This window comes from Electrophorus electricus, chromosome 10 (assembly GCF_013358815.1).
Source record: "Electrophorus electricus isolate fEleEle1 chromosome 10, fEleEle1.pri, whole genome shotgun sequence".
NCBI lineage: Eukaryota > Metazoa > Chordata > Actinopteri > Gymnotiformes > Gymnotidae > Electrophorus > Electrophorus electricus.
In genome coordinates, this window is record NC_049544.1 from 19,260,069 (window position 1) to 19,278,346 (window position 18,278).

Consider the following 18,278-nt stretch of genomic DNA (forward strand, 5'->3'; position numbering starts at 1 on the left):
CGTACTTCGAGGAAGCTTGATTAGCTAAGTAAGCTTGTGGTGATAAAATAGCTGTTAGAAGATCAGTTATAGGTTGCTCATTTTTGTAACGGAGTTATCAAAGCAAGGTAACGGCCGAAAAGGTGCTTTTTTTTTTGGTAGTCATTCCTTTCGTTTAAGCAAAGCCGGCTGTAGCATAGCTAGATAGCTAGCTAGTTAAAATATGCTAACTAGGTTGGGCTTGGCTGCTTTTCCTAAACTAGCTAGCTTAGTAGCTAGATGCATGTTTAGCGTATCACATAATACAAAAAAAATCGCAGGTCAACAAATATCACTTTTTCTGTTTGGTTTAATCGAAGTGTAGCCTAAAACCCTGTGACATTTGGGGTGTATGAATTAAACCTGTCGCTAAAAAGTTTTAGCCAGTTCCTTCTAACCTAGAGCTGACTGGTGGGATTTCTGCCGAAAATCTGCTTTCGTTCACCTCGGTTAGCCAGCTAACGCTACCTAGCTCCCCTCATTCCTTCTACCGAAAGACACTTCGAGTAGTCTGTATGCCCTTGAACATCGGGAAAGTTTGCATAAGGGCTCGACTGGTCAACTCGTGCTAGCTAGAGATTATTAGGGAGCCTTTGAGATAGCTATCCTAGCTAGCTAAGTTGTCTTTCCTGTTGTCTCTCCTTAGCGTTAACGAGTTCTCTATTCCCTATTTAGCTCGCCTGTGGTGAGTTGTCCACAATGTCGATGTTCAGCACCGGCATCCTGGTTCTCACGTCCCCGCTGCATACGCTTCCGTTCCGCATAGCACCCGTTTTGAGCTCTGCTGCGCAAGTGGTGGAGCGCACCCTGTACGTGCACCTGCACCCTGGCCTCAACCTAGGTGCAGGTGGGCACGTTCGGCCAGTCTTCATTCCTCCAGTGGTTGATCTCCCTGGCCTCATCTCCCGCCTCTACAGCAATGCGGCCGACGTGTGTGGACACCTGGACGTCAGGGTTCTGCTGACTAATTTCCGTGCCCAGCCAGTAATGCCTCAGGCCGGGTTAGATGCAGCTTCCAACCCTTTCCCCTCCCCACAGACCCTCTCCCACTCCCCAGAGGTGGTGCTGACCGACTTCCCCCTCCAGGACCCAGGCCAATCCTCGGTTGTCGCCCAGTGCCTGCAGAGATATGCAGGCCACTGCTACGTTTGCAAGCCTGACCTCTCCTCTGTGATCCTGCACCCAAGGCTAGAGCAAGTGAAGGATGAGGACCAGAAAGGAAGAGACACAAAGCCCATAGAGACATATGGTGATGTTGTGGTTGGCGGGACTTTTGATCGTCTGCATGGTGCCCATAAGACCCTGCTGAATATTTGCTGTCTGCTGGCCAACAGGCGCTTTGTGATTGGGGTCTGTGACCAGGAACTCCTTAAGAGTAAGCTGAGACTGCACAGGAAGAGGGTTTTGCTGTGTTTTGTATGTATTTTGTGTGTGTATGTTTGTTTGCTGTACTCTTTAATACATTTCTGTACCATATTTCTGTACAGTTTACTCAGTTTTTTTTTCTTTCTTGCTGTCTCTATTTGTTTCTCTCTTTATAGATAAGGTGTTGAGAGAGCTGATTGAGCCATTTGCTCTGCGTTTGGAGAAGCTCCAGGAGTTTCTGAATGATGTGAAGCCATCTCTACAGTACGATATGGTTCCTCTGTCTGACCCATTTGGCCCGTCAGTCACCGATCCGCAGCTGCAGTGCATTGTGGTCAGTGAGGAGACGAGGAGGGGCGGAGAGGCCGTTAATAGGAAACGAGTACAAAACGTAAGGTTTTGATTAGCTGTTTAACAGGAAACGCATGTGAGGTAGTCTGCATTGTGGCTCAGCTGGTCTTGTTTATAACCCCAATTGTTGTCTAACAAGTTATTTTAATATGTTCACACAGAATTGCCTGCAGGTTATAAGAAAAGGGTTGCATTGTGTTATCATTTTCCAGTCAGGACATATGAGGCCAGAACATATGAAAATGCATCCCCAGAAGCTGAGAGTTCAGTTTTCTTGTGTTTCACAATGTGAATCTTTGTCCCCCTAGTTAAAATTGTACCTTGGTAACCTATTGGAGCTGTTTGAGTGCTTTTTATCTACTGCCTAGTATAATAAGTATAAATGTTTTCAAAGTAGTTGTCATGTAACTTCAGAGTAGAAAGTAATTTGTTTAGTATTTTAAATGTCCTAAACTGAGTTTTGAAGGGAAGTGGTTATTTAAATAAATACTATTTCTGATGTTCTTATTTAAACACTTTGTTTATTTTTTATGCAATAGAAATGTAATCAATTCTAATATGTTCTTATATGTATAAATATTAATCATTCAGTGTGCATGGTGTGTGATGAGTGGAAACAGGATACCTCAAGTGCATGGAGATTTAGATGCTTCCCAATGGAGTGTAGTGCCAGTGTTCCTGATTAGTCGTGATTGCTGACTTAGGTTGCATTCCTGTTGCTCAGGGCCTGTCAGAGCTAGTGCTATACTCAATCCCCCTGATCAAAGATGCACATCACACAGATATAGAGGAGGAGAAGATTAGCTCCTCCAGCCTCCGTGCACGCCTGCTGGGCACCCTCCTCACCTCTCCCCAGGTCAGTCCATCATCTAATTTGCTCATTCCATCATTCAAGAGTAGTTGTCATTCATTGATCCTTATATTTATTTAAAACAGAGGTCATCTCTCAGGACTGAATCAGCACACAAAAACAGTCATTTTGAAAGTGGATCTTTTGAGATTGATTGATTTATTTATTTTTGTGGAACATGACTTGATTTTTTTTTTTTTTTGTATACATCAATAAAATGGTGGCAAATTATGATGGCTAAACCTGAAATGGGCCTAAACTAAGCTGATCAAAACACAGCTAAGTCCAAACAACCACCCCTTCAGCATGGCTGTTATACATTGTCTAGTGTGGCGACAAAGTATACTATGGTGTTCTGCAACTCTGGTACAGACATTGTCCTCTAAAAGTATTGTATTACAGCTGGGGTTGGGGGGGGGGCGCGTCTGTCCTTGGAGCCTGGTCAGTGAAAGTTTAACACTGACCTTTTGTTTTCCAAACAATGAATTTATAAAGAGTTAGTAAATCATCATGCAGTAGTGTTTGGGTGGTTTTCACCTTAGTCCTTGGAGCCCACCAGATTGTGCAAATTTGCTTGTATTTTATTTAACAAAAATCCTGAATCAAGCTATTATAAACACTGAAAACCTGGTGCACATGTACAAGGAACTGGGTTAGAGCAAAAATGTGGATCATGTAGCAAAACCTGGGAAACGTTTTATTTAATCTAGTTTTATTTAATCTAGTGGCACCTCCTGAAACTCTGAGCAACAAAGTAACGTCCTGTGACATACTGTCTCCCATGTGCCAGCCCCGGCCTGCTTTCTCTCAGGTCCCATACGTGATTGGACTGGCAGGGGGCAGTGGGAGTGGGAAAAGCTCCATTGCACAGAGGCTGGAAGGACTTGGAGCCGTGTGGATCAATGCGGACCAGATCGGACATGGGACTTACCTACCTGGCTCAGCCGCCTACCATAAGATACTGCAGGAGTTTGGCCCAGGTGAGGTCCAAGGGCTGGGTCATTGTGTTTAGGGGGATGTATCAGAAATCAAACTGAAGAAGAAATCATAATGATGAATGAAGAACACAAGATTGATATTGATGATTGATCTCAGTGCATAAATGCTTCCCTTTTGGGAAAACACCTTGGCTAAAAAACATATCACAATGGGTTTGTGCTCTCAACCAAATTATTAAGCAGCACAATAACGCAGTTTACCCTAGACATTGCCTTACAAAAGAAATGTATGAAAACACTTTTGCTGCTGCTTCTTTAATCCCTCTCTCTCAGTTTGCTAACTCTAACCATCTTGTTTCATTTACCCTTGACCCCCTCCCCCCAAAAAACAACACACAAACAAAACAAAAAAATTCAGGACTGTTTTTCTACACACAGCTCATGCTAGGACACCCCTAAGATTAGAACTGTGAAAATGGATGAAAGCTTGAGCGCCTCTATTTAAAAACTGGACTTGCAGTGCGCTTATGTACCAACACTAAGCACATTAAGCATTGTATAGGTACTTTTTCATAGTATTGAATCTGCCCACCTATCAAGCATCATCAGAAAAGGTAGCACCAGACCCTAGTGGTCTGCTCTGTATAGTAACCATTTAAAGTATTTTTCAAAATAAAACAATTAGGCATCATTTAGAGATTGCACTGACGGCAGTAATCCGATATCACTTATTGGAATCGGGCCAAAATCACAAAAATGCTGGATCAGATATTGGGGAAGGAATTTTTAAGGAAACCAATCCTATATCATCATAAATGCTGCATGGAAAAATTAAAGCAAAAGAGCTGTTTTCCATTAGCCTGCTGAGTTTTAAGATAGACTTGATATTGGTGAAGGTGATGACCAAGGCAGTAAATATCATCTCACTAAGAGAAAAAATAAAATGCAGTCTTTAATTTTGTAAACAAAGTCATATCCATGCATGAATATCTGTAAAATAGCAGAATATGTTCCCCCAACAAATAAACTACAGCTAAACAGTGGTTGTTAAAGAGCAGATTATCAGGTCATTATCCATAGGGGGAGACATTCAAATGCAATCGTTTGTTGCATGCAAACTAACCTAGACCTCCCAGTTTGTTGTGAATTTCATTTGATGACTTCTATTCATGACTGTAGAACATGACTATTGATTTTTATTAATTTATTTATTTTTTGTATACATCAGTAAAAACAAATGAAAGGAAAATGGTGGCAAATTATGATGGCTGAACCTGAAATGGGCCTATTGGAAGTCCTATTTTTTTTAATAGCAACATTAGCTTAGCACAAAATTGAAATGATCAATATCTATGTAACATTACCCTAATTTCACAATTTAATAAAAAGGAATTCTCTTCTTTGAGACACCATGACTGGAGAAACTTCCTCAAACCATTTGCTACATTTTCCCATGTGATGCTTGGGAAAGTAGCTTGCATCAAGGCAGGAGATGCACAGTTTCCATTTGCTGTTATTGTGTACACTTAGACTCTAGTTCTACTTGACCATATGTCTGTGGTTGAGGCGAAGTATATTGCAAACGATGGGGAGACTAGTTCTTTGCGACAGTAATCCTCATACATGTCCCCAAGTGCTGGCTCTGAAAAATATTGCTTTTCAGAGATGCTATATTTGTGATCCAGCTTTTTAATAAGCTGTTTGAAACCTTTCTTCTCAAATATTTTTTCATATCTTAAGCCAGACAAAATGTGATGGCTCTGGTCATTTCTTTCCAGCATTTGCTTTTTCTGTCGTGGAGTACAACTTGCCAAAGATCCAGTGATGCTGTGCTGTCTCAGTTTAGTTGATCTCTTGTTAGCAGTTCAGCTCTCCTCGCTAGAATTTTGACTCTCCTCATACTCAGCTGGGTGCTTCTGCTTGAGGTGGAAATAAGTTTTATTGCCCCGTTTTGCTGTTACAGTCTTCTTGCATTTCTTAAATATTACCATGGTTTGTTGTACATCTGAGATTTAGTAACCAATTCATTTTCACACTACTGAAGTCACTACCCCTTTTGGAACTAACTCCTTCAGCACGAAACCACTTTCAGGCTCTTGTTTGGTAAGTTGCGCGTACCTGTATGATGTCAATGAAGTATGATGTCATTGTCAAGTTGAAATATTACCATTTATCATGATATATATGTTTTTAATGTCATATTAAAAATTATAGTGGTATTATAGTGAAAAATAGGATATGCCACTCCCTTAAACTGCACACATTACTACTGTATTCTTTCCATTACACTGGTTTCCTATTATTGCCCCCATTCAGTTATAACAAACTGAATGGCCTGAATGATCTAGCTGCTGTCTGCCCATCTGAACTGCTTCCATTCCTATACTCCATCCTGCTCACTTAGAACCTCTGACACTGACCTAATTCCCATTCTACATACTAAACTGTCCACAGTGGGAGCAAAATCGTGTCATGCTACTATGGAAACTATGGAATGCCCTTCCAACACCCTTCCTCAACATCAACATCGCTGCACAAGTATCTCAGCTTTTTAAACTAAACTTAAGACACACCTGTTCACTCAGCATTATACCTATAGTAATAATACTGATTCCATTGTATCTCCAGAAATCCAAATTATCTGGACAACTTATTCCAATCTTATTTCTTTCATGTAAATTTTCCCCCAGTTGTTTTTTATTGTGTGCATTATTAAAATGTATTTTAATTCTTTGTAAAGCAATCTTTGGTCTGAGGAAGGCACAGTATAAGCACAATTTATTATTTGTTATGTCTCTGTGCAATCCACCATGAATAACAGGGAGTTCTGGTGTACAGACTGGAGCAGCTTGTGTGATGTTTGAACATGAGAATAATTCCCATAAAGCCAAAGGTGCTGTTTTTTCCCCACACTGAGTAGAGCTGCTCTTGAGACTCGGAGGGGTAAATTCAGCCCCACTGTACTGGAATATGATGGTGTTTCAGTGTGCATAATGTTAAACTGTTATGGGCATTTGAATTTTTTTGCTCTTTCTAAATACACATCTATATGTGTCTTTCATGTTAGATATTTTGAATGAAGATAAAACCATAGACAGACAAGCTTTGGGGAGGAAGGTGTTTGGGAACAAGGTAAAATGCAAAACAAAACTTGTAGTGAATTGAGAAGAATCTTACACTGGCAGTTTTTTAAACATGCTTAAAGTGTGTGTGTGTGTGTGTGTGTGTGTGTGTTTTAATCAGAAACGGTTAAAAGCACTGACTGATATAGTTTGGCCTGAGATAGCCCTCCAGGTGAAAGAAAGAATACATCAGGCTAAACAAGAAGGTGAGACACTCACTCACACTTTCTCTCTATCTCCCTCACCCTCTTTCAGGCCAGACTGTCCGTTGAGTCCACTAATTTAGGGATGAGCAGGGCTTTCATTATATTCCCACTCTTTCTACCTCACTATTTCCTTGCCCCCCCCTCCAGGTGCACGTGTTTGTGTGATTGATGCTGCAGTTTTGCTGGAGGCTGGGTGGACAGATATGGTGCATGAGGTTTGGGTCACCATTATCCCTGAGGAGGAGGTAGTGTATCCATGTTTACTCCTTCCCCACTGAAAGGCCCTACATTCAGTGACATACATTCATTATTTGGTACTACATTATTTGAAGGCTCCTACTTAAACAGTCTAAAACATTCGACACCCAATTCCATAATGTTCATATACAGTATATACACAGACAAAAAAAGTGTACCTGTTTTTTTAATGTGTGTATATATATATATATATATATATATATGTGTGTGTGTGTGTGTGTGTCTGTCATAAATGTCTTAGTTCCTTTTAAATAGGGACCTTAAACCAGAGTTTTACCCCTGATAATGAAAGGATGTTTTCTCTCTCTGTTTTTCAGGCGGTGAGGCGTATAGTGGAGCGTGACCATGTCAGTAAGGAGGATGCACTGAGGAGATTGCAAAATCAGTGGTCTAACGCTCGACTGGTAGAGCACGCCAATGTTGTTCTCTGTACGCTCTGGGAGTCGGATGTCACCCAGAGACAGGTACACTCCACTGAAGCCTCAAAAATCCACTGCCATTTCTGGCTGTTTGTAGTGAGGCTGACATTTACCTTTTTTACGTTTACCAACGTTGCCGGCAAGTAACTGTGCCCGAAATTTTTAAGTGCTGGAAATTGCCTGAAATAATTCATACATGATGTAAATACATTGTGTGTGTGTGTGTGTGTGGCCCTGCAGGTGTTAAAAGCTTGGAATCTTCTACAAGAGCGCATTTGCCAGAAAAAAGAGGAAACTGGGTTGCCCTCATGAAACAGTTGTTTTAGACACAAGCAAACAGACACACACTTCAGCTTGGCAGAGTGCATCATAGCCTCTTGAGCAATACTTGAAAGGCGTTTACCTGTATTCTAGGTGAAACCTGAAAACCCCAAGTGTTGAGGTGTTTACATGAATGGATCTTGGAGTTGAGAAGCTGTCTGTAGGTGCAGCAGGACTGGACAGCACCATCATACTACACCTGGAACTGTACCCAGTATTGGAGTTTAAACCTGAAAGATTGGTACAAGCAGGCATTGGTTCTTGGAATGGATTGGGAATGGCCACAGAGGTAGAACTGCTCTGGCTCTGAGATTACTTACAGGGCACATGACAAATGCCTATTGCTGTGTTTAGTGGCTGTGGTCTTGCAGTGATTGTGTAGCAGTTCCCTGATGTGGCTTATTTGTGGGCTAAGAGACACTTGTGTGATTAACAATATGGTGATTGATACGCCTATTTATTGTGAAATCATTTTTAGAATTGCTTGATTATTATTATTTTTTTCCCCCTCATCTGTTCTTTTTGGATTTGTATGTTTTTGAGAAAGTGAGCCAGTCATTCACATGCATTATTTTAAAATTCTTTGGTCTTTATTCTATAACTCTGTGACAGACTTAATATGGTCATGGGGGAGTTATTTCAATTCATGCTCATGCACTTACAAGACCTGTAAAATAGAAATTATAGAATTCCTGAGAAGGACTAATGCCAGTCAAATGAATTGATTAAACATCTAGACAGACTGAAAGAACTAAAAAAAACCTCCATTGCCTAGTACTAGAAGGGAGCAAGAAAGTGCAGTTATTACAAATATGACATCCTTATTTTACAACAAAATTGTCACTTTGCAGTTGTTCACCAGTTAAAGTGAGGAGATACTTGTACAATCTAATTATTGGTTATTTTTACTAGTAAGAACAAGTACAGAATTGGGTGCATAAGCAATTTAGCTGCCCCTCTACCTGACTTCTAAGCAAGAGTGCCAAAGTGGATCTGTTCTGTTTCGCCTGGCCTTTTGTTAATGCTTGTAGAGACAGCGCACAAGTGATCCTAGGGCTGTTGTGTACTTATACTTGTCCAGGTACTGACTAGATTGGTTTGTCAGAAATAACCTTTAAATACCCTCAGGAAGCAAATGTTATCCTGTCTAAAAAATAAAAGCATAATGGTAGCCTGTGTCTGCTAACTGATGCCACTATAGTTACTGACCCTTGACCTGCTGTGAGGCTTATGAGACATGGCTTGGTTTAATGTTAGATTTATAATATGTTGCATCATGTTAAAGCTATGAAATCCACTTAATGAGTGATTAAGACAAGCAGTGTAGTGTCTCCTGAAGCAGACGAGATTTAATCTGCTATATCTTAAAATACCTAAAGTATGCTAAAATATGCATAGATTGCCTTAGGTAAAGAATGGTCATGCAATTTTTTAAAATAAAGTTATTTCAAAACAGGCAATTCCAGACTTCACCCTCATTATACAATATGAAGTATTTTGTGTGGAATGAAAGGACAAAGGACCAACAAGCTCAAAACGGTAGAGCCAAAAATAAGATTTTTATTAAATAAAAAGTGAATAGATTAACATACTGAGTTCTTAAATTATATAAAAATCACCAAGCTTGGTATGGGGTAAAGTCTAAGCATAGATTTAAAACATTTACCTCAGTCTAAAAGCCATTTAAATAGTAAATGCTATGAAGCTCAACATTCTGAAAGTGAGTACCAAATATTATAGGAACAAACTGAGCGGGGGGGGGGGGGGCTCTTACTATAGGACCTATAACCCATAATTACAGAAAGGTTGGTGGGTGCACCCCAGCAACACACCTAGAAAAGTCCACCATGAGTATAGCTGTGAATCGTGCTATGGTGTATTTAATGCGCAATAAGTGCTTTGTGAGTCTGTGAGGTCTTGATGCCAAGATGTTTAACATTTTCCTTTGTCTGCATTTGCAGAACCCATCTGCAAGATGTGCCTGTGCTCAAAATTAAAACCAAACGTACAATATAACTGTCCCTCCCTGTCTGGCATGCTTGAGTGTTCCATTACTCTATCTGTGCACAGTGAGTCGGGCGGAACACAGCGCCTCACCGAGGTAGTTGGAGGCATGGCACTCATATATCCCAGAATCCTCTAGTTGTATGCATGACAGGGTGAGGATGCAAAGGCCGTCTTCCTTGTATTCAATCTGCACACGCTCAGTTTCTTCCAGTGGCTCATCATTTAGCAGCCACACTACTTCTGGCTCAGGGTAACCTACATCAAAGACAGATGTGCTCTATTCATACGCAGGCATCACTCAACACACAAAGATGGACATGCCCCTTTCAAAAGCAGTTGCCACCCATAACACAGACCAATACAATCATGCACACAAATAACCCTCTGCACTCTTGTGTAAGAGCACATTAGTGCAGTACTCCATTTGATCACTGTTATTTTTAATCCATGGCAACAGAGTGAGTATGCATGTCTCTTTAAAAGATGGTTCAGGTGTGTAGTGCCTTTGCTGCATTTTAGTACCTTCGATAACACAGGCCATATGCACATTCGCCCCGCAGGGCTCGGTGAGGTCATGCGGGGTCTGCGGGAAACTCGGCTCGCTCCTCAGCTGCTGCTCCAGGGACCTGACAGCTTGACAGGCCTCTGTACCCAGTTCTGTGTCTGAGACAAGAGTCACTGTCAAATTGATAAGTGACTGGCAGAGTATCCTGAATTCCATTTGGTTGTGTGCATATACAAGTTACCACTCATGGGACAGGAAGGAGAGTTGGAACTGGAAGGAGAGTCTGCACCATCCGATCTGTGCGAGAGATTGGTCATCCTCTTCAGTGCCAACACAGCTTTACCCGTTTTCTGCAATATCACCAAACCAGCTGCTGAGTAACACGGGCAGAGGTCTGACCCTCTCACAGGACACAAACTACAGGTTCCCCCCTCAGAGCACACTTCAGGTTTGGCAGGACAAAAGGTTAAACCTTGCCTTGTGCTGAACAGGACTTTATACTCAATGTAAGAATGGTGAGAATGCGATTTGGTCCACAAGTTGCTATCGAATCCTTGTGTGTACCTTCCATCTTTGCCTGGCCAGGAATCGCTTCATTTTATCCTTGTTCAGGTTTTTTGTGCCACGGTGAGAAAGAGAGGATGAGAGCATCCAAGGATGACTCAAAGCCTGCTCACATGACATCCTGGCCCTGTTTGTGTGTGTGAGGGAACAAGAGTAGTTGAAGGAAAAGCTTAGGTTTGTCTTTCAATAATAAGGTACTGCCTTAGTTAAACAAAATCAAACACTGAAGTATGTGTTGACAGTTACTCAGGTTGGGTAGCAACAACCCATCCCAGTGGCTGTGTTGCTAGACAAAGGAGGAATTATTCATTACCTAAAGCTGGAACAAAACCCTACAGCTTTCAGAGAATTAGTAAATAAAGTTTAAAAAGCTTACAGTTCACAGGGAATGACTAAATATAGTTTGATGTTCAGACACACCCTTTCTCCTTCTTCAGAAGCTTGCAGATGAAGTCTTTGGCTTCATCTGTGATGTCATCAAACTCTGTGTCGAACTCCCAGGATGCCGCAGTTATAAGTGCAAGTGTCTCTGCATCAGTGCTTCCCTGAAACGGTGACTCCCCACTGAGTCTGTGACGGAAATAAAGAATTTTTTTTTGTTTAATGCCAAGTATGGATGTTGATAGAAGTATGATTCAGAAAATCACTTTGCCAATACTGACCATTAAATGTTGAACATTCACAGTATGAGAATGGTTCATAGGTAGGACCCTAAAATTGATCAACTATCAAAGCTGTTACAATACTTACAGAATGTAGCAAATGACCCCTATGCTCCACATGTCTGTGGGCAGAGCCACTGGCTCATAATTGATCACCTCTGGTGCCACAAATTCCGGCGTCCCCTGCATCACTCTTAAAGGTTTCCCTGGTTCTGTGGGACCAAATTCCAAAGCTCACAGAATACTCCACTACAGAAATTATAGCTACAGCTGAAGCAGAAGCTTAAACCCCATCTCATTAGCTGAGATGCTAAATAATTCAACTAGTGAGTCATGATATTGGTATAGAATGAAGATTCATTTTAATTAATGGAAATGCATCTTTACAGTTGTGATCATGAAGCGATGGTATGGATAAAACTGTGTAGAAGTAAAAAAGAACCATTAGCCATGTCTCGAGAGTAACAGCAACAGATGGACATGAAAGACCTTGTGATTCACATCACCCCTAGTTAGACATCACAGGAACAACAAAAATATTTTAAAATGTTCGTGTTTTATCTGCAATTTCCCAGCACAAGCAGACACACACACAAATAAACTGGAAAATTGCTACGTCCCTTAGGTAATTGCAGTTATTACTACAAACAATGAGCACTTGGCCACTTTGATACCTTGAGATGTCAATCTGATTTCTGTTCACACTGACTCACTTTATAGTTGTATTTCTAGATCAAATTCTTGTTTTTATAACACTATTTCTGCTGTAAGCCACTGCTTTCGGATTCAGATGACCAGGCCATTTCTGTCTAAAAAGGAAGTTTTCAAATCATATCACTTCATCTGTGTTTTTGTATAACAGTTTGAAGGGGGAAATGTGTGGAATTTCCATGTTATCCATTTAGAGTGGTACATAAACGGATGCCACACAACAGCTACAGACCAATAACAGGCCAGCATATGGTTCTAGTGTAGGCTAAATTTCTTAGTGCAACAGTAAACACCGTTAAAAGCCAATACTTAGCACTTCTACAATAAAGATATTGAAGCGGTTCTAAAAATTATTTCCCTATTTGTTTAATAATGCCACTCACCCAGTTTTCTGGCCAAGCCAAAGTCGATGATCTTGATGAGAGTCCCTGTGGAGTTGACGCAAACTATGTTCTCGGGTTTTAGGTCAAGGTGGATGATGCTCTTGTGATGCATGTACTGGACACCCTCCAGGATTTGCCGCATGTACTGCACGCTGGTCGGCTCTGTGTGCTCAAAGTTTTCAGCCACGATGCGTTCGAACAGTTCACCGCCAGCAACACTGTATAGCACAGAGAGGAGGGAATGAGATGCCCAGTGCAACATTCCACATGATAATCAAACGGCAAAGGCAATGGCATTCCCTCTGGTCTTTACTTTCAAAGAACACATTGGTGTAAATTTCTTTGACCTCGTGAACAGACATGGCAAAGTAAGAGGTATCAGAAAATGGTATGACAATAGAGAAAAAGGAATTTGGATTTTTAGGTAAATCCAGCATCTGATTATGGAAGGCATCTGAATGCTTACACTTGCAAATGATCTTCCTGCTCAACTGTACCCAGTTAGACTTCAATGTATTAATCAGACTGGTATAAAAGGAATGTTTCCATTCAACAAAGACTCCAAGCAATTAACTGAAAGCGAAAAATGTTAGTCAATTTGGAAAACTCACTACTCCATGATCATGGCAATCTCAGAGCGACTGATATAGGCCCCCAGACACTGCACAAGCTTAGGGTGGTGCAGCTGCTTCATCAGTTCGATCTCTCCACGCGCAGCTTCTTTTTCTTTGGACCCAGGCGCACGGTAGAACTTTCCGGCACACACCCGGCTAGTCTCCTTATGGGTCAGTCTGAACACCTGCCCAAACTTCCCTCTGAAAAAGAAAAAAAAAAACAAAACAAAGATGACAATATTAAAGTCCAGACCCTATGCTTGATGAGTTTGTAAGTGCTAGAAGTCACTGAGTCAGTGATACTTAATATGAGTCAACTCACACTCCTAATTTTTCATGGATGTTGTAGTGATCTTTGACTTTGTGGGTGGTGTCAATGATAAAATCTACATATGGTGGAGTCTCTTCCTCTTGTGGCTCCCCTGTGAAGCATGAACCACATTAGCTGGCAAAAGCAATCAATCTACTTCCCTACATGCTTCCGAAGGCTGGCATGGTCCAGGACTGCTGGAGTCCAGAGCCGGGTTATCAACACACTATGAAGATAACCAGCATTGCCCTAGAAACCAATCCACATGAAGAAATGCACTTTGTGTCGTTTATGTTTAATTCTACTGTGTTACGGATCAGGGTGCTACCTGCAGTTTCCATGCTGATGCAGTCCGACTCTTCACTGGGTTCACTGACCCCTATGGCATTGCAGGCCCGTACACGAAAACGGTACTCTCCCTGTGGATGGAGGCCCGAGGTAACCCGATACGTGGTGTCCTTACACTGGGAGGTGAGCTCATTCCAGTCACCAGACTCAGACTGGTCTAGGTTTTGCATCTCCACCACGTAGTCCATGACAGGCGAGCCACCATCGTAACTGGGGCCACACCAGGAGAGCACCAAGGAGCTGGGAGTCAGCTGCGACACAAAAGGACAGGAGGCAGGACGCTCAGGCCGATCTGAAGAAGAGAAGGGAGAAAGAGGAAGAGGTTATTTTGGAGAAAGCATTTTAAAGGTTTAGTAAGGTAGAGTTGGGCAACGGAATCTGAGCTTTAGGGATTATGTGATATTCAAGTCGCTAAAAAAGAGACACTTTAGAGCCGATTGTTCTTATTCTTCAGGACTTGACTTCAGACTAGGGTAAAGACAGCTGACAGATCTGGTCTATCTGCAGTTTCACCATCATGAATACATCAGGGCTTCTCAAGAACATGATAAAAACTCACTGACCTCTGATGCTGAGCATGATTGTGTGCTGAAAAGTGCCTCTGTGATTTCTCACAAAGAGAGAGTAGCGTCCTGTGTCCACAGGTAGTACCTCCGAGATAGTGAGGATGTTGTGGTTACTGCTGCTTTCTATACGAGTACGCTCTCCATTCACTACAACCTAGAGACAATAGAAAAAACTACCAAATGCTGTAGATCTGCATTAAAATACTCCATATGTTAAAGACCTTAACTCAAAATCAGTGGCCTTTTTTTTTTTTAAGAAATAAACTCCACATTGTTATTATTCCTTGTTCACCAGAAATCATTTGAATGAAATGGGTTTATAGTAGCGTTGCAAATACATATTTGTTTTCTAAAATCTTTTACAGCATTTTTAAATTATCTGTTAAATTAAGATTATATGCTCTCAAATTCAAAATGTGGTGTGATCATGTTTGTCTCACATCACGTTTGACAGCAATGGTCCATTTATGCTTTAGTGGATGGGAACCTTTCCTGACCTTTTCTTGGTCGTGGATCCAGCAGGAAGCTGTAGGTCCCAAGCTCCTGAAGGAGCAGTACAGTTGAGCGCGCTCCCCCAAGCGAACCTGCACCTTGTCCACTGGGTCCAGAAACTTCACCACACCATGGCCTGAGAGAGAAAGAAAGCTCGATGAAAGAATAGACAGGTTGAGCCCATCATGTACAGGTCTTGAAACCATCACTATGTGAACACTTTCTTAGGCCAGAGTGCTTGTAACTGTCGAGGTTAATCTAGATTCAATCCAGACCAATTCTGCATCTAGTAAAGTTTCTGAGAAATTAAGAGCAAGACAGTTCTAAAATGACAAATTCCAGGCTTTTAAACAGTATGTGACAATTTCCATGATTTTACCTAAAACACCATGCAATGAAATGGAAACTCATTTATCTTCATATCCAAGAGCTTCAAGAGCTGTGATGGGTAATTTAAGGAAATGAAAATGGAATTATCCAAAATCAGATCAATATCAAACAGATGGCTGAAATCAAGCAGCATGAAGCAATAAGATGGCATACATCAAAAGGAACCAAACAACCAGACACCCATACCCTCCCTACATTCTGCTAACCCCAATTTCTCACATGCATTTCTGTAAATATAGAGAGAGCCTTTTCTGAAAATACTTGTTCTGACAATGACAAAACACACAAGGTCACCTTTTAAAACCAGTGAAAGAGTTCCCACATTTACATGCCATTTTTTTTTTTGTGGAGATTTGCTTTCACACACAGCTACATTTAAAACTTCATTTATGCTCTTTATGATTTAATGATATTTTAAATCACCCATTTAAGAAATAAAAAGCTGTGCTTAAAGCAAGAGAACAAAAGAGTTTTGAAGACTTGCTCACCTTTGTCACTGCAGGCCCTTCTTTTAGGTGCAACTGCTGAAGTGAGATGCATACAAACCAAATCAGTCCAAAAGACAAAACAGGTTCATATGCACAATTGGGAGGGGCTTAATTATTCAAGCTGCTCTTGGGGGGAGGTAATAGCTAAAAATGGCCAATCACTAAACAGTGAACCAAAAGGTTAATTGATGTTTCCCTTCTTTAACAATAGACTGGTGGGTGGTAAATTAATTTTTGAGCAAGTAAACAAGAGACTGTAAAAGCTGGACAAAATAGTGTGCAAGCCTTTTGTTTCTTATACTAATTTTAATGTTTGGTTTGTCTGTATTTTAAAAAAAAATCATACAGGTATGTTTTGATGGACTTGTTTTCCTGGACATAATGGATTTTGTGATTTTATCTGGCAGTCCCAACTGTGTCAGTTACATGACTGCAAACCCAGCCCAGCCACTGTAAGATCCAACCAGTGACAAGCTATTACTTATGGCTTTCTCTGATAGCAAAGCATGCATAAACATCCTTTTGCTAAGTATGTTATTCTGGACACTGACAAACTTATGCTTTCTGTACAAAGGCTCTCAAATTGCATGCCATTCAAAACAGGATGCATCATGTAGATCAGTGAGCTAGACCAGGAGAGAGGGGGGCTGGAAGCATTCCCAAAGGAAGGGTGAGTGAATGGAATGGTACTAAAATGCATTCACAGTCAGTGAACTGTCTAACTTATCATCTCCTCTTTTGCACTGGTCTCCGGCTATACTGTAAATTCTGCTGCATTGTTAGTATAACACACAACCTAATCTGCTGCACTGTCAGGAGATCATTTGAGCCACATTGTTTGCTTGTGCTAAACTTTAACACCTAACTTTAACACCACGTTGTTGTTCTGTAGTGCAGCATAGTCTTTCCGTTGAATGTATCTTGCACGTGTTGTTTGGGTTCTTTCTCTTGTCTACCGTTAATGCTAATTATTAGCAAGTCATTCCTAAGGACATACAAGCATATTTTGGATGATCTGAATCTCAAGAGAACTTGTGTGCAAGATAAAGTCTAATGGACTTTTGTTACACTCTTCCTGATGTATTTTTTTTTCTCTTTGAGGGAGGAGTCAGTTTTGAGTTTGCATGTGTTATATTTGTACCAGTCTTCTTTTCTTCCTTCTTGTCTGTGCTCTGAGATTCAAGATATTTATTCTTCACATCAACTGACCCCTCATCTCTTGTCTGGGTTTTGTCTGCCAGAATAAAAATGATACACATTTGATGAAATTCATATAAGAAAATGGTTCATGTAATAAATAAAATAACAAAGTTCTGTCAGAATACCCTATCCACCCCATACACACATACTCACAGAGCTTATAACCACTTCGAGTAAGTTTATCAATGTTAAATGGCAGAAAATAACAGAAGAAAAATATACATTTAAATATACTATTGTTCAATCTTATGAGGTGTTTTTGAAAAAAATCAGGCACTCGAAAAATAATAAAGAATGAATAATAAAGTTCTCAAGAAACCTCTTATGAAGCTAGTTATATAAAAGCCATGTACAAAGAACCAGTCCTGGTAGACTTTTACCTTGGTCCAGCTCTGTCTTCCCTTTGTCTGCCAGTGTTTGTTCAATTAATGTCCCATTCTCCATCCTCCTTAGCTGCACTGTTGGAGCTGCTGGTTTCAGCACTAGACTAAATGTGGATACATACATATTCTTGTCACCTTCACAAGCCATCGTAGCTAGGTTTCTGTATTAGAGGGTTTGTCACCGTGCAGTGGACTGCCTCCTCTGTTGCATTCTTTCATCAGGTTTGTTTCATTTTAGTTGCAGAGACTTGCTGCTCACTTGCTGCTGGTGCTAAAGCCTGATGAGGGCTCACTGTTGCCTTCCTCCTCCTCCGCCCCCAAACACAGGAAGTTATGAGTATGATTAGCTGAACATGACGAGAGAGAGAGAGAGAGAGAGAGAGAGAGAGAGAGAGAGAGAGCTAGAGCTAGATAGATAGAGATAGAGATATGCTGAACAAAAGAAGATATAACACAGGCATACCCATGTGGGTGGTAGGGTATCTACACCTGTAATATGGTCACAGACCTGAAAACAAGAATTTTTTAATATCTAACATAATAACATGTTAAAGGCCCAAACACAAAAACCAGGAAACACAACATCTATTATAAGTAAAGATTTTGAGTAAAGATTTCACACATATCTGTGCTGTTTTGTATATCTCAGTTAAGCAAACACACTCTGTGCTCTCAATGAGCAGAAAGCAGAGCCGACTGTCACATTAGAAGAATGCTGAGGATCCAGTCAGACTCCCATCGAGCCCTTTATCATTTTTACCACACAAACTAAAGGACTGATCCTGAAAGTCATGGTGTCCTATTGTG

At 40.9% G+C, this 18,278-nt stretch overlaps 2 protein-coding genes across 6 annotated transcripts; one reads left to right on the forward strand and one right to left on the reverse strand.

The window, feature by feature from the left end:
* The first annotated feature begins 6 nt into the window (after positions 1–6).
* coasy (CoA synthase) lies at positions 7–9,019 on the forward strand. 4 transcript variants are annotated; one of them, XM_027020311.2, is made up of 10 exons: positions 7–122; positions 694–1,393; positions 1,560–1,774; positions 2,459–2,590; positions 3,375–3,564; positions 6,590–6,654; positions 6,766–6,850; positions 6,998–7,095; positions 7,426–7,572; positions 7,768–9,019. In XM_027020311.2, the coding sequence occupies exons 2-10, from the start codon at positions 718–720 to the stop codon at positions 7,837–7,839; spliced, it is 1,680 nt and encodes a 559-aa protein (XP_026876112.2). In that variant the 5' UTR covers positions 7–122; positions 694–717; the 3' UTR covers positions 7,840–9,019. The 4 variants fall into 4 exon arrangements, with proteins under 4 accessions (XP_026876112.2, XP_026876113.2, XP_035386768.1 ...); XM_027020312.2 differs by having other exon boundaries at positions 7–107; XM_035530875.1 differs by having other exon boundaries at positions 7–1,393.
* Positions 7,913–17,763, reverse strand: LOC113583782 (myosin light chain kinase, smooth muscle-like). Of its 2 annotated transcripts, XM_027020308.2 has the most exons (15): positions 17,469–17,763; positions 17,030–17,122; positions 15,889–15,924; positions 15,016–15,146; positions 14,516–14,672; positions 13,933–14,244; positions 13,617–13,716; positions 13,292–13,495; positions 12,681–12,898; positions 11,675–11,798; positions 11,345–11,494; positions 10,925–11,051; positions 10,602–10,710; positions 10,378–10,518; positions 7,913–10,110 (listed from the first exon to the last, which is right to left on the reverse strand). In XM_027020308.2, the coding sequence occupies exons 1-15, from the start codon at positions 17,617–17,619 to the stop codon at positions 9,905–9,907; spliced, it is 2,259 nt and encodes a 752-aa protein (XP_026876109.2). In that variant the 5' UTR covers positions 17,620–17,763; the 3' UTR covers positions 7,913–9,904. The 2 variants fall into 2 exon arrangements, with proteins under 2 accessions (XP_026876109.2, XP_026876110.2); XM_027020309.2 differs by lacking the exon at positions 15,889–15,924.
* Between the last annotated feature and the right edge of the window lie 515 nt (positions 17,764–18,278).